Here is a 13,514-nt window from a genome sequence, read left to right as displayed (position 1 = left end):
TGCATATAGTATCTTCGAATGCGAGCGCCCTCTAGATAGTCACGCTATAAATACGGTACATCCAGAAAGTATTCACAGTGGTTCACTTTTTCAGGGCTAATGCCGGTTGCTGGTGGGTCGAGGGCGGTATCACTGTCCGATTGCGAGGAGTCTCTGGGCCCCTTGGGGCAGGGTGTCCCGCTTTTATGCCCGCGTGGGGAATGGTCTCTTGCTTACTTGGGAGCTGGCTGTCCCCCTGTATCTCCCGTGCCTTGTTCTCTGTCAGGCGCATCTGTCTGGCCTGCTGCTAGCCCTGCCGGGGTTTCTGTTTCTGGCAGGCCTGGCTGCGTAGAGCCGGTGGTCCCTTGTTCCTTGGGCGCCACACCTGTTGTTTTGGGTGGGGCTCTCTGGGAGGCTGGGGCCGTACTTTAGCTCCCGTACCTACTGGTAGACAAATAAGTTGTACATACAAATACACATTTGGACCCACTGCAGTCCGCCTACAGAGCAAACAGGTATGTGGATGATGCAGTGAACCTGGCCTTACACTTCATCCTGGAGCATCTGGACTCCCCAGGAACCTACGCGAGGATCCTGTTAGTGGACTTCAGCTCTGCCTTCAACACCATCCTCCCTGGACTGCTACGAGACAAGCTCTACCAGCTCAGCGTGCCCGACTCCCTCTGCAGTTGGATCTAGGACTTTCTGACAGACCGAAGACAGCACGTGCGGCTGGGGAAGATTGTCTCGGACAGTCGAACCACTAACACTGGTACTCCTCAGGGCTGTGTACTTTCCCCTGGCTCTTCTCCCTTTATACAAACTGCTGCACCTCCGGTCACCAGTCGGTAAAAATGCTGAAGTTTGCGGATGACACTATCCTCATCGGGTTCATCTTAGATGGCGATGAGTCTTCCTACAGGAGAGAGGTGGACCGGCTGGCGTCCTGGTGCAGCCTCAAAAACCTGGAGCTGAACGCCAAGAAAACAGTAGAGATGATCATGGACTTCAGGAAAGTCACAGCCCCACCATCCCCCCTCACCCTGATAGACTCTCCCGCCCCGTCTCCATTGTGGACTCCCTCCGTTTCTTGGGCACCACCATCATCCGAGACCTCAAGTGGGAGCCGACCATCAGCTCCCTCATCAAGAAGGCCCAGCAGAGGATGTACTTCCTGCGGCAGCCGAGGAAACTTAAGGTGCCGACCAAGATGCTGGTGCAGTTTTATTCAGCCATCATCGAGTCCATCCTCACCTCCTCCATCTCCGTGTGGTTCCCTGGCACCACAGTCCAGGATAAGCATCGACTGCAGCGCATCGTACGTGCTGCTGAGAAGGTGATTGGCTGCAAGCTCCCATCCCTCCAGGACCTGTTCTCCTCCAGGACGCGTGTCGGTCGGATCACAGCTGACTCTTCTCACCCTGGACACAAACTATTCTTCCCTCTCCCTTCAGGCAGGAGATTACGGTCCATCCAGACCCACACCTCCCGCCACCTGAACAGTTTTTTTCCCCTCGGCCATATGACACATGAACAAGAACAAGATCTGATAGCTCACTTACAGCTCATCTTATTACCTATTCTGTCTAATATGTCTTCTATGTTGCACGATTGCACCAAGAAAAATTCCTAGTTTGTGAACCCGTTCTCAAACAATGGCAATAAAACTGTTCTGATTCTGACATACTGTATATACTCACACACACACAAATATTCATATATACTGTATATATGCATACGTACAAACATTTATATACATATATACATACCTACCTACACACTCAATGCACATTCATTCACACGCACGTTCAGTGTAGAAACATACATATTGTGGCGGGCACTAGGACCATGCTCACACTCAGCAAAAAGTGCATATCGTGTTGTGTTTGTTTGATTCTTATGTTGGCAGTCTTGCAATAAAGACCTGAAAGAAATAACGCTGTGTTGCTTACATCTGCCACATTGGTGACCCCGACGTGTTTTGCATAGAAGAGGTGTCTTCATCGGCCATGTCTCCCCATCTCCAGCAACCTGTAACTCTAGCAACCTGCAAGCTTCTGGAGTTCTGGCAGAGCAAACCGGCATCATGGTTCCAGCACGCCGAGTCTCTTTTCAACCTGCGACGACTGCCGGTATCACTTGGTTGTGGCAGCACTCGAACAGGCGACCAATCGCCGCGCGATGCAGCTTTTGCGAAACCCTCCACAGAGCGCCATGTACCCTGCCCTCAAGAATCTCCTGCTTCGGAGATTTACTCAGTCTGACGCTGAGAGGGCGGATAGACTTCTTTCCCTGCCGGGTTTGGGCTATAGCACCGCCGTAGATTTAATGGACAGTATGCTGTTGCTGCTGGGATCCGGAGAAGGCGGGTTAATTTTCCCGCACCTTTTCTTGCGGCAGTTTCCACCTGCGGCCCGTGCGATGCTAGCTAACTCCACGTCTTTGGCCTCCGGCGATTACCGGGGCTTGGCTGAAGTAGTTGACCGGGTGCTTCTAGCTTCCAGACGGTTGACCTTGCAGAGCGTGGAAGCGCCCACGCTGCAGGCGATGGAGAACGCGGACTCAGCGGTAGTGGCAGGAGTCACTACCCGGAAAAGGCGCGAAGCCAGCCAGTGCTTCTTCCATCAACGTTTTGCCGCCAAAGTTCGACGGTGTGTCCCTCCTTGCTCTTTCACGGGCCCGGGAAAACTCCAATGCCGGCGTTCAGTAGCGGCTGTGGGCGCCGGCGAAGCCGGCGAGCGGCTTTTCATCGCTGACTCGTCGTCAATGACACGTTTCCTGGTGGACTCCGGTTCGCAAGACAGCCTGCTACCTGCCACAGATGCGGACAAGGCGACAGGTGGCTGCCGGCCGCTGCTGTGTGCCGCCAACGGCTCGTCAATCGACACTTTCGGCTCCAGGTTGGTGACTGTGTGCTTCAATGGACGCAATTTCCAGTGGGATTTCGTCATCGCCGCCATTGCGGTCCCCATTATTGGCGCGGATTTTCTGTGTGCTAATGGACTGCTTGTTGATATTGCTAACCGCTGATTGATTGATGCTGTGTCTTTTTCAACTTTTACATGTAAAGCAGGGGGACTTGGATCGTTAACAGACGCTAATTATTCAGTATCGGGTGATGTTTTTCAGCGTTTGCCTGCGGATTTTCCGTCATTAACCACTCCCGCTTTTTCCACCACGGACACTAAACACGGCGTTGAACATTTCATTCCGACGGTGGGCCCGCCAGTTTTTGCGCGCGCGCACCGTCTTGTCGCGGCTAAATCGACCATCGCTAAAGAGGAGTTTGCTACTATGGAGCGTTTAGGCATCGTTAGGCGTTCTAATAGCCCGTGGGCTTTGCCCTTGCACATGGTGCCTAAGTCAGACGGTTCCTGGCACCTTTGTAGGGATTTCCGCCGCCTTAATAACATCACAACGCACGACTCCTACCCTATTCCGAACATCCAGGACTTTTAGGCGCGCCTGGCTGGTGCCGCCATTTTTTCGAAGGTAGACCTAGTTCGCGGTTATCACCAGGTTCCGGTGCGCGCCGAGGATGTGCCCAAGACCGCAGTAATAACCCCGTTTGGGCTTTTTGAGTTCCTGCGTATGCCTTTTGGCATAAAGGGGGCAGCACAACGCTTTCAAAAATTAATAGACTCACTGTGGCGCGGGCTCAATTTTGTATTTGTTTATCTTGACGATATTTTGGTGGCGAGTCCTTCAGCTGAGGAGCACCAGTCACACCTAACGAAGGTGTTCAAACATCTTGACGAGCACGGCCTGATCGTAAATCTTTCTAAATGTCAGTTTGGGCTGTCGGAGATTGATTTTTTAGGTCACCGTATTTCGTCGCAGGGTGCGATTCCTTTGCCTTCAAAGGTGCAGGCGGTGGCGGATTTTCCTTGTCCCTACACTGTCAAAGCTCTACAGAAGTTTTTGGGCATGATTAATTTTTATTATCGGTTCCTTCCGCGCGCTGCCCACCTCCTGCAGCCTCTTTATAGTGCCATACGTAACAAAAAGGCTAGCGATTCCCTCGAATTGACTCCTCAGTGGGTCCAAGCTTTTCAGAGGGCTAAATCCGCGCTCGCTGGGGCTGCTCTTCTCTGGCACCCTGTTTCTACAGCGCCCGTGGCTTTGACGACGGATGCGTCTGATGTCGTCGTGAGTGCTGTGGTTGAGCAGCGGGTGGCGAATGTGTGGCAGCCCCTTGCGTTCTTCAGTCACAAACTGCGAGATAACGAGCGTAAGTACAGTGTATTTGACCAAAAATTGTTAGCACTGTATCTCGCAAAACGCCATTTTCGTTTTCAGTTGGAGGGTCGATCTTTCACGGCGTTTGTTGACCACAAACCCCTGACGTTTGCCATGTCAAAGGTCACGGAGCCTTGGTCAGCCCGTCAGCAGCGTCACTTGTCGTCCATCTGTGAGTTCACTACAGACACTCAGCATGTGGCCGGTAAGGCACACCCTGTGGCTGACTGTCTCTCACGCGTACTCCTGTGGCCCGTGCAGCTCGGTTTAAATTTTTGGGGAATGGCCGCCGACCAGCCCGCTATCCCCGGTATCCGCGCAATCAAAGTTGAGGGTACGGCGCTTGTGCTCAAGGAGGTGGTGGTGCAAGATGCCGGTCCCGCCCTCCTTTGTGATGTGTCCACTGGCCGCCCTCGGCCTGTCGTCCCGGTAGACTGGTGCCGCCGGGTTTTTGACGCAATACACTCTCTGTTGCACCCTGGCGTTCGGGCTTACGTCAAGTTAGTTGGTGCCAAGTTTGTTTGGGCTGGCCTTAGGAAGGATGTTAGGCAGCGGGCAGCCGCATGCGTGGCATGTCAGCGCGCCAAGGTCCACCGGCACACTAAGGCAGCCCTCGAACCATTTACGATTCCGGTCAGGCGGTTTGACCACGTGCACGTAGACTTAGTTGGCCCCTTACCTCCGTCGCAGCGTTATACACACTTGCTAACGATGATAGATCGTACCACCAGATGGGCAGAAGCGGTTCCTCTTTCCTCCACTGACTCTGTAGACGTTGCCCATGCGTTTATGTCGGCCTGGGTTGCGCGTTTTGGCACACCATCCGATATCACTTCGGACAGGGGATCCCAATTCGTGTCGGAGCTTTGATCAGCGTTGGCGCAGTCATTGGGTGTGCAGGTGCATCGTACTACAGCCTTCCATTCCCAAGCTAACGGCTTATGTGAACGTTTTCACCGGCCACTGCATGTGGCTCTCGTGGATAGCAATTGGGTTGACTGTTTGCCTTGGGTTATGCTCGGGTTGCGATCGGCCAATAAAGAAGATCTCACTGCGACCCCCGCTGAATTGGTGTTCAGTCAACCACGCCGTGTTCCGGGTGAATTTTTACCTGAGGGTGGTGCCCCGCGATCGTTTCCCTTTTGGCCGAGGGAGTCCTTGGCTCCTGGCTCGGTCCACCACTGTTTCCCTAAATCGTTTGTGCCATCGGAGCTTAAAAATGCCTGTTTTGTTTTTGTACGTCACAACGCCCACCGTTCGCCCCTCCAATCTCCTTACGATGGCCCATTTTGGGTGCTGGAACGCGGTCCTAAACATGTTGTGCTGGATATGGGCGGGCGCAGGGAATGCGTTTCTATAGACAGGCTCAAACCGGCGCATTGTGTTGCGGGTGAAGAAATACTGCCGGGCCAAATCCCCCGCCGAGGTCGCCCTCCAAAAGCTGTTTGGGTTGTATGTCCTTTGCCTCCACCGCGCCCTGATATTTGTTCTTCCCCACAAAGTACACCCGCTCCCCCGCTGGATGGACATTGTACCAGTTACGGCAGGCGAGTGAGGCCCCCTGAAAGGTTTTCCCCATAACTTGATGTCTGGGTGTTCAGCAGAATGGGTGTGGTTTGTGTCTTCAGGGACACACTTAAAAATTGCATATTGTGTTGTGTTTGTTTGATTCTTATGTTGGCAGTCTTGCAATTAAGACCTGAAAGAAACAACGCTGTGTTTCTTACATCTGCCACAATATACACAAACTGTACGTATACAAGCACATACTGAATGCATACATGCATATAATCACGTTTCATCTAACATAATGCAGTGAATAATTTCGCCACACCTAGTGTTTGTGTGACAATCATTTGTACTTTAACTTTAATATATTAACGTTGTTCTTTAGGCGAAACTGGATCACACACGGGACACTGACAAAGCCTAACCTATCGTTACTATAACAATCGACAAGGTTAATACAGTTCGCTCTCTTTTTTTTCTCCACTTATCTGCGTTATTTTGTATTTCAAGTTATCATTACATATATGTATTGTTACATTTGAAACAAGTGTATTGTTAATAATAAATGTTGTTATTCATTATCAATAGTACTTTTTTTATTATTCATTATCAATAGTACTATTTGTATTGGATTTCTATTGCTCCATTTGTAGTGTAATAATGTTCATAGTCATTTCTGTGTTAATATTTACTTCAAGAACTGCTTCTTTGCTATCACTTTCAGTATTATATTTGCTGATGCTGTTCTGTTGTTGTTGTTATTGTTGTGTTTGTTGCTGTCTCTGTCTTATCCCCCTCTGTCTTCCTTTTTTCCCCCTTTCCATCCCCTCCTGCTCTGGTCCGGCTTAGGCAAATAATGATATAAATCAATTTAATAAAGTCAAATACAAATAAGGCAACAAGAAAAGTATTCCACACTTTTCTTTGGAAAGTAAATTTGTACAGCCAATACCGGCAGCTACATCAACAATATGATTTGCCTGAGTAGCTGGACAGGAAAAAACAAAAGTAAAGAAATACAATTATATAGCTGCCGTACCTCCCTTGAAGTAAGCCGTGTGGTTCTCAAGGGGCCAGCCTTACAATATGTAAACCCCCGAGCTACAAATGTGTAACTTAAGTATAGGACAGCAAGGAACTGTAGAAATTAACAGTACATGTGCAGCACAAGTCCTGCAGCAGACTGGACTTTAAGCCCGGAGGGCAGCACCTCTTAACTAGTCCACACAGGATGCAACCATGGTGACATACACTGATATATTAGGGGATTAGAGGATTTTCTGATAACATAAAAGGGTCATGTTGTCATGCAGTCACACCCATAAACATCAGGTGTGGCATTCTAGAGCAATAAACAGTTAACATCATTGCAAAATTTAATGGGAATAATTTTTAGACAATTAAGGATTGTCCAAAAGCGTTTTAGGAAGTATATCTGTTAAATTAAACAATTGCATGGTATGTAAAATAATACAATTAAATAGCATGGATTAGAAGTTAACTGTGAGTAACTCATGCCTAATAAAAGTCAATTTTAAGTGCATATAACGTACAACAGTTTGATGTTTGCGATGCAGTTGAAGCGCCTAAAGAAGAATTTGAGTTACTGTTGTTTTTAAATGTACTTTAAGCAGGTATAGTGTGTGTACACACACACACACACACACACACACACACACACACACATACACATATATATATATGTGTATATATATATATATATATATATATACAGTGGGGCAAAAAAGTATTTAGTCAGCCACCGATTGTGCAAGTTCTCCCACTTAAAATGATGACAGAGGTCTGTAATTTTCATCATAGGTACACTTCAACTGTGAGAGACAGAATGTGAAAAAAAAATCCAGGAATTCACATTGTAGGAATTTTAAAGAATTTATTTGTAAATTATTGTGGAAAATAAGTATTTGGTCAACCATTCAAAGCTCTCACTGATGGAAGGTTTTGGCTCAAAATCTCACGATACATGGCCCCATTCATTCTTTCCTTAACACGGATCAATCGTACTGTCCCCTTAGCAGAAAAACAGCCCCAAAGCATGATGTTTCCACCCTCATGCATTACAGTAGGTATGGTGTTCTTGGGATGCAACTCAGTATTCTTCTTCCTACAAACACAACAAGTTGAGTTTATACCAAAAAGTTCTATTTTGGTTTCATCTGACCACATGACATTCTCCCAATCCTCTGCTGTATCATCCATGTATCCATTTTGGTATAAACTCAACTCGTTGTGTTTAAAGGAAGAAGATTACTGAGTTGAATCTGTTGAAAAATAGAGCTTTTCAACAGATGGAAGCATGTACACAGCTGCATTGACTCTGGACTTGATGAAACACAGTGGACCAAAACTAGCAGCTGACATGGCTCCCCAAACCATTGCTGACTGAGGGAACATCCGTTGTCTAGAGTTCAGGAGTGGATTGACCATGGGAATACGGCTATTGAAGCTGTATTTGTTGAAAAGCTCTATGGAGATGATGATTTCATTTTCCGGCATGATCTGGCACCTGTCCACAGTGCCAAAACCACCAATAACTGGTGTACTGACCATGGCATTACTGTCCTCCATTGGCCTGCCAACTCCCCTGACCTGAACCTTATAGAGAATTTGTGGGTTATTGTGAAGAAGAAGCTGAAAGGCACCAGGCCCAATAATGCAAATGAGCTAAAGGCTGCTATTAAAGCATCCTGGGCATACATAACACTTCAACAATGTCACAGGCCGATTGCCTCCATGCCATGCCGTATTGATGCAGTAATCCGTGCAAAAGTATTCCCAACCAAGTACTGAGTGCATTAATTGACATTTTCAAACATTTGATTTCGTTTTGCTGTTCTAAATCTTTTTTTTTTTTACTTGGTCTGAGCAAATATTCTATCTTTTGGAGATATGATTTTTTAGTTTTCTTAAGCTGTGTGCCATTATCAGCAATATTATAATAATAAAAGGCTTGCAATATTTCAGTTGATGTGTAATGAATCCAGAATGTATGACATTTTCATGTTTTTAGTTGCATTACAGAAAATAAAGGACTTTATCACAATATTCTAATTTTCTGAGACAGTCCTGTATACATACACACATACATACATACATATATATATATATATATATATACATACATACATATATATATATATATATATATATATATATAATGTATATATATAAAATAAAGGAGAACATTGAAGACATTATTTGGAAACTGTTTTTCTGATCGACACAAAATTAATTTAGGCAGAGTGCTTATTCTTTTTTGTCGCATGGAGATTTAGAAACAAACTTCGCCCAACATGTGCGTTCACTGCACGTCTTCCAGTAAAAAAAGGACTGGACACTTTAACAAAACCTGTGAATCATTGGTACAATAGTGCCAGTAAACACAATAAAATTATGTACTTTGTTGGATTTTAATATACATTTATAAGGAGGCAACACAATGTTTTCTACACTGTGAGATCTAAACTGTCACTTTCATATTGTATAAATGGGAATTTTACATACGGTATTTCACACCCACAATGAGCAGGGATGATGTCACTGCTCTGTACCTTTTAAAGCTCTGCAGACCAATGTGATATTATCAGCTGCTTTACACTTTTTAACCACCACAGTTACTTCATCAAATTTTATGTGCACAGTTCTTGATTTCCATTAAAGACGAGGTCAAAGTTATACAACCGCACTTGTGTTTGTAACTATTAACAGAGCGACGGGGAAAGAGAACTTAAGTAATGTATCACCATTGCCAACGTAACAACAACAGTGCTTTTGAACATTGTAAAATATTGCAAGACAGCAATTCTTCCAGACTAACAGTACATTTTAAAAATGTTAACACCAAACTCACAACTCACTGCATGGCTCAAAAGGACAGAAAAAAAAAACAACTTGCCCATTTTAAGTTCAATTGTAAATCATCTAAAATAAAGATCAGGTTTAAAGCTACTCGGTGTGTTCATGCAGCTCCAATTTCCTCACTATAATAAACATATTATTGAATGAATAGCACTCTCAAAATTGTAAAGGTACATTTTGTTTAAAGTAGTTTATGTATTGGAGCTTAATAGTGCAGGTGTACCTAATGAACTGTCTGCAACTGGACGGGATCAAGCACTCGCTTACATTTAATTTATTGTGGTTTTATATTTACTTTTAGATAAGCAACAACAGTTTAAGAGGACATACTGTATCTATGCTGGATGTGATTATCACAGCTGAAACAATATATTTCTTTTTGTTTTGCTTTGATTTGGTTTGTTGCACCTGCTGCTTTATTCAGCCTGACAACTCCCGCTGATCATTACGCAAGTGCATGCATTCCTCAAAAGTGTTCAGCCAAACAAAAAGCTAAACGTTTAGCTTCAGCATGAGAGTTAATATGTAGATTTTCACATACAGGGGAACTTGTCTTTAATCTGTTCCAAAATGTCGGAAGAAAAATGCATAAGACAAAAACCAAATCAATTTTCTCCATAGGAGATGATGCAAATCCAAATAATCCCTTTCAGACTCAAACAATATGGACACAAAACACTTTTTATAGAGAATAATTATAGCTTTACATGCAGAGAACAATGCTAAACCATCACAATGAGGATTTAAATTGATAAACATTTATCATTACTTTATTAAAGACTCTTTTTGGCAAAGGCAAGTGCTTTTACTTGCAACTTTATTGGCCCCGTTGTGGCTTATTTTGCAGCCGTGCTCAATTAAAACTGTATAGAGACTGAGTTACCATCACATTAGATACTTTGTTTGGGCTCTCAACTCCGTGGAATGATACTCTGGTAAACTGACTAGTTTGTTGTGCAGTGCTTGGGCTTACGGTAACAGAGAACCCCAAACCACAAACCCCACCTCCACAAAAACAAAACAATAAAAAAAAAATGGGGTATTTATTGTATCTGCCATGTTAAGGAACCAGTTTCCTCTGATAGCCCTCAGTCATCTTTGAAAGTGAGAACTGCCACACTTGCTTTTCCTATTAAAATATTACATTACTAAAGGGGCATCTAAATGATGATGAATATTGAGTTGTAAAATTCTAACCAGTGGGCACACACACAAATGTAGTAACCAATTAGGAATGGGAGTGGTAAAGAGACAAACTAAAGTACAGTATCTGCCCACTTTGCTGCTGGACCTCTTTTTGCTCCCTAAGTCATAAGCCTCTGCCTTATACTTTAGTGAGTTAGCTATGAGAGTGAGAGGCTAATTCCTTGTGCACCCCCCTCCATGCCAATAATCCAAAGTTCAGGAGTAAAAAAAAAAGCGCTGGATTTGGAGTGATTGTTTGCATGAAATGCAGCAACAACTTTACCCTTCCTGCTTTTGATTGTTTTGGCCTTTTCAAATATTTTACTTGATGCTTTGAGTGGCTTTCAAGTTGGATCCTGAGAGACAGCGTTCCTCCTATTCCGCAGGTAAGTGCCTGCCAATCAGATAAAATGGAATCAGTTTTAGGAACCGTGTGGTTGCTTGAGAATACATTTAGTATACAAATAATCAAGCTAATCATTTAGGTAACACTTTCAACTTTGTTTAAAAGGTAGTTAAGTTCTGTATCACAATGCTTAAAAACAATACATTGTGTATTTGCCATTAGATTTGATGATGGGCATGCAAAAAGCAGCTTTCAAACCCCACACACCACGCTTTATGGCCTTTCTCATCCGTCCTGCAAGTGTAAAAAGGCGTTAAGCACAGTATGTAAAGCTTAAAAAACAGTCACTTGTAAATTCACTTATCACTTTAAAAAAGAAGATTTAACACTTGATGCATTATGCTTTATAACATTCTTAACAGTCAATCAAGTGAAACAAGAAGCTAACTACTGTATCGGAAAGCTTAAAATAAATTGTGTATTTGCTATTAACTTTGATGTGGGATGTGAAGAAATACGCTTACAAAACTCTATACATCCTAGTCTACAACATTATTACCTGTCATGCAAGTGTGAAAAGCAGTTCATCACGGTATAATGAAGCTTAAAAACAAGACATCGTGTACTTACCAACAACCCGGATGAACAGTGCAGAAGGAGGCTTACAAAATTCATGTATCACTTTTTCTAAACTATGCTAGTGTTATACAAGTGTAAAAAAAAAAGGAAACAACTTGTAATATTCCTAGATAAAAACAAATACCACGTCAGTGATAAGTTGGTTTATGATTAATAGCCTTACAGTACTGAATCACCAGGGCAAAAAAGTGACGCGGTGTTAGGGGCAAACGTTCTTATGTTGAAAAATGTTTTCCATTATTTGGACTTTAGAATTAAGCTTTTGAACAGTCCCGTAGTCCTTGAACTTCGTACCGAGTCAAAAATTCTGCTTTTCCATAGAGAATGATTTCTCCAAAAAGCTGCTATTGTTCTCTTATTTAATACACAAATTCGACCTTAACACACAGACAAAGAAAAGAAAAAACATTTATATTAACGACGATAAACATTTGTGGGTTTTTTTTTTGGGCCACCCTGAATTTGATTTTGTTTTGAAATTGCAAATTGTACACCCAAAGAAGTTTGACTCTACATTGTTTTATTATAAAACTGTTTAAACAACTATAAATAAGCCATACATTTTCCTGAATATTTTCACAGGTGCTTTGGGGAATGCTCATCAGTGCCAAGAACCTAACGAGGAATGTTGCTGGACCTTTACAACTAGAACTCCTGGTGCAACTTCGGAGGGGGTCCTGTAAGAACTGAACTAATTTCTAAATGGCGTTTGGTGACCTCCTTGAGCAGGTGGGCAGCACGGGCCGCTTTCAGATCCTGCATGTGACCCTGCTATGTATTCCGGTGCTACTGATGGCCAGTCACAACCTGCTACAGAACTTTGTAGCATTCGTGCCTCCTCACTACTGCAGTGCGCACGCAAACCTCTCTGAGTACCAACTCAGCCAAAAAGAAGTGCTGACAGTCACAATACCGCTGGACCAAGCCGGCAAGCATCAGAGGTGTCAAAGTTATGTTGCTCCACAGTGGCATCTACTGGACAAGAATGTCAGCGTCAAATCAGAGGAGCCGGGAGAACTTGATGTTGAAGTTGCCTTGCAGGGGTGTACAGATGGATGGTCATATAACATGACTGAGATGAGCTCCACTATCATAACCGAGGTATGGCTACATTTCTTGGATGGATTGGATTTGTATTCGTCTCAGTTTAGAGTTGCATGTTAAATTGTGTGTTCAGTGGGATTTGGTGTGTGATCTGCGCTCTTTAAAGCAAATGGGCCAAACCATCTACATGGGAGGTGTTCTTGTGGGATCCATTGTCTTGGGAAGTCTTGCAGACAAGTAAACATGAATCTTAGCTGACCAACATTGCCCAATTACGCACGGTAGAGACAAATGGTGAATCTCCATTTTAGATTTGGTCGACGCAAACTGCTGCTCATTTCTCACCTGCTGATGGCAGTGTCTGGGACGTGCGCCGCTTTCTCCACATCCTTCCCCATCTTCTGTCTGTGCCGCTTTGGTTGCGGTATGGCGCTGTCGGGCGTGGGGCTCAACACATTCTCACTCAGTAAGTTTGGCTGTGAAAAATACACATTTGAATCAAAATTCTCAATTGAACATGAAACAATGTAATTTTCTTTGAAAAAGTTGTGGAGTGGATCCCGACCCGTGTGCGTACGGCTGTGGGGACACTCACCGGTTACTGTTACACGCTGGGACAGTTAATCCTGGCACTCATCGCTTACTTTGTCCGGGACTGGAGGTGGTTGACATTGGCTGTGTCTTCTCCCTTCTA

The 13,514-nt window shown here is 44.4% G+C and overlaps 1 protein-coding gene and 1 long non-coding RNA gene across 2 annotated transcripts in view; one reads left to right on the top strand and one right to left on the bottom strand.

Annotated features, from left to right (window-relative positions):
* Positions 1-10,632: 10,632 nt before the first annotated feature.
* LOC133551606 (uncharacterized) overlaps positions 10,633-13,514 on the bottom strand; it is a 34,573-nt gene continuing 31,691 nt past the window's right edge. Inside the window, exons 4-6 of the long non-coding RNA XR_009806528.1 lie at positions 13,416-13,514; positions 13,166-13,296; positions 10,633-11,185 (exon numbers count right to left, since the gene is read on the bottom strand). The exon at positions 13,416-13,514 is cut by the window's right edge and continues 30 nt beyond it. This is a non-coding gene — a long non-coding RNA (uncharacterized LOC133551606). The remainder of the gene's footprint in view (positions 11,186-13,165; positions 13,297-13,415) is intronic.
* slc22a6l (solute carrier family 22 member 6, like) overlaps positions 10,904-13,514 on the top strand; it is a 24,053-nt gene continuing 21,442 nt past the window's right edge. Inside the window, exons 1-5 of the mRNA XM_061898499.1 lie at positions 10,904-11,177; positions 12,359-12,877; positions 12,954-13,057; positions 13,132-13,286; positions 13,367-13,514. The exon at positions 13,367-13,514 is cut by the window's right edge and continues 21 nt beyond it. Of these exons, the coding sequence (XP_061754483.1) occupies positions 12,479-12,877; positions 12,954-13,057; positions 13,132-13,286; positions 13,367-13,514 (806 nt within the window). The 5' untranslated portion in view covers positions 10,904-11,177; positions 12,359-12,478. The remainder of the gene's footprint in view (positions 11,178-12,358; positions 12,878-12,953; positions 13,058-13,131; positions 13,287-13,366) is intronic.

This window comes from Nerophis ophidion, linkage group LG04, assembly GCF_033978795.1.
Source record: "Nerophis ophidion isolate RoL-2023_Sa linkage group LG04, RoL_Noph_v1.0, whole genome shotgun sequence".
Taxonomy (NCBI): domain Eukaryota; kingdom Metazoa; phylum Chordata; class Actinopteri; order Syngnathiformes; family Syngnathidae; genus Nerophis; species Nerophis ophidion.
Note: the sequence above shows the minus strand (reverse complement) of the source record. Positions and strands in the feature narration are given on the sequence as shown.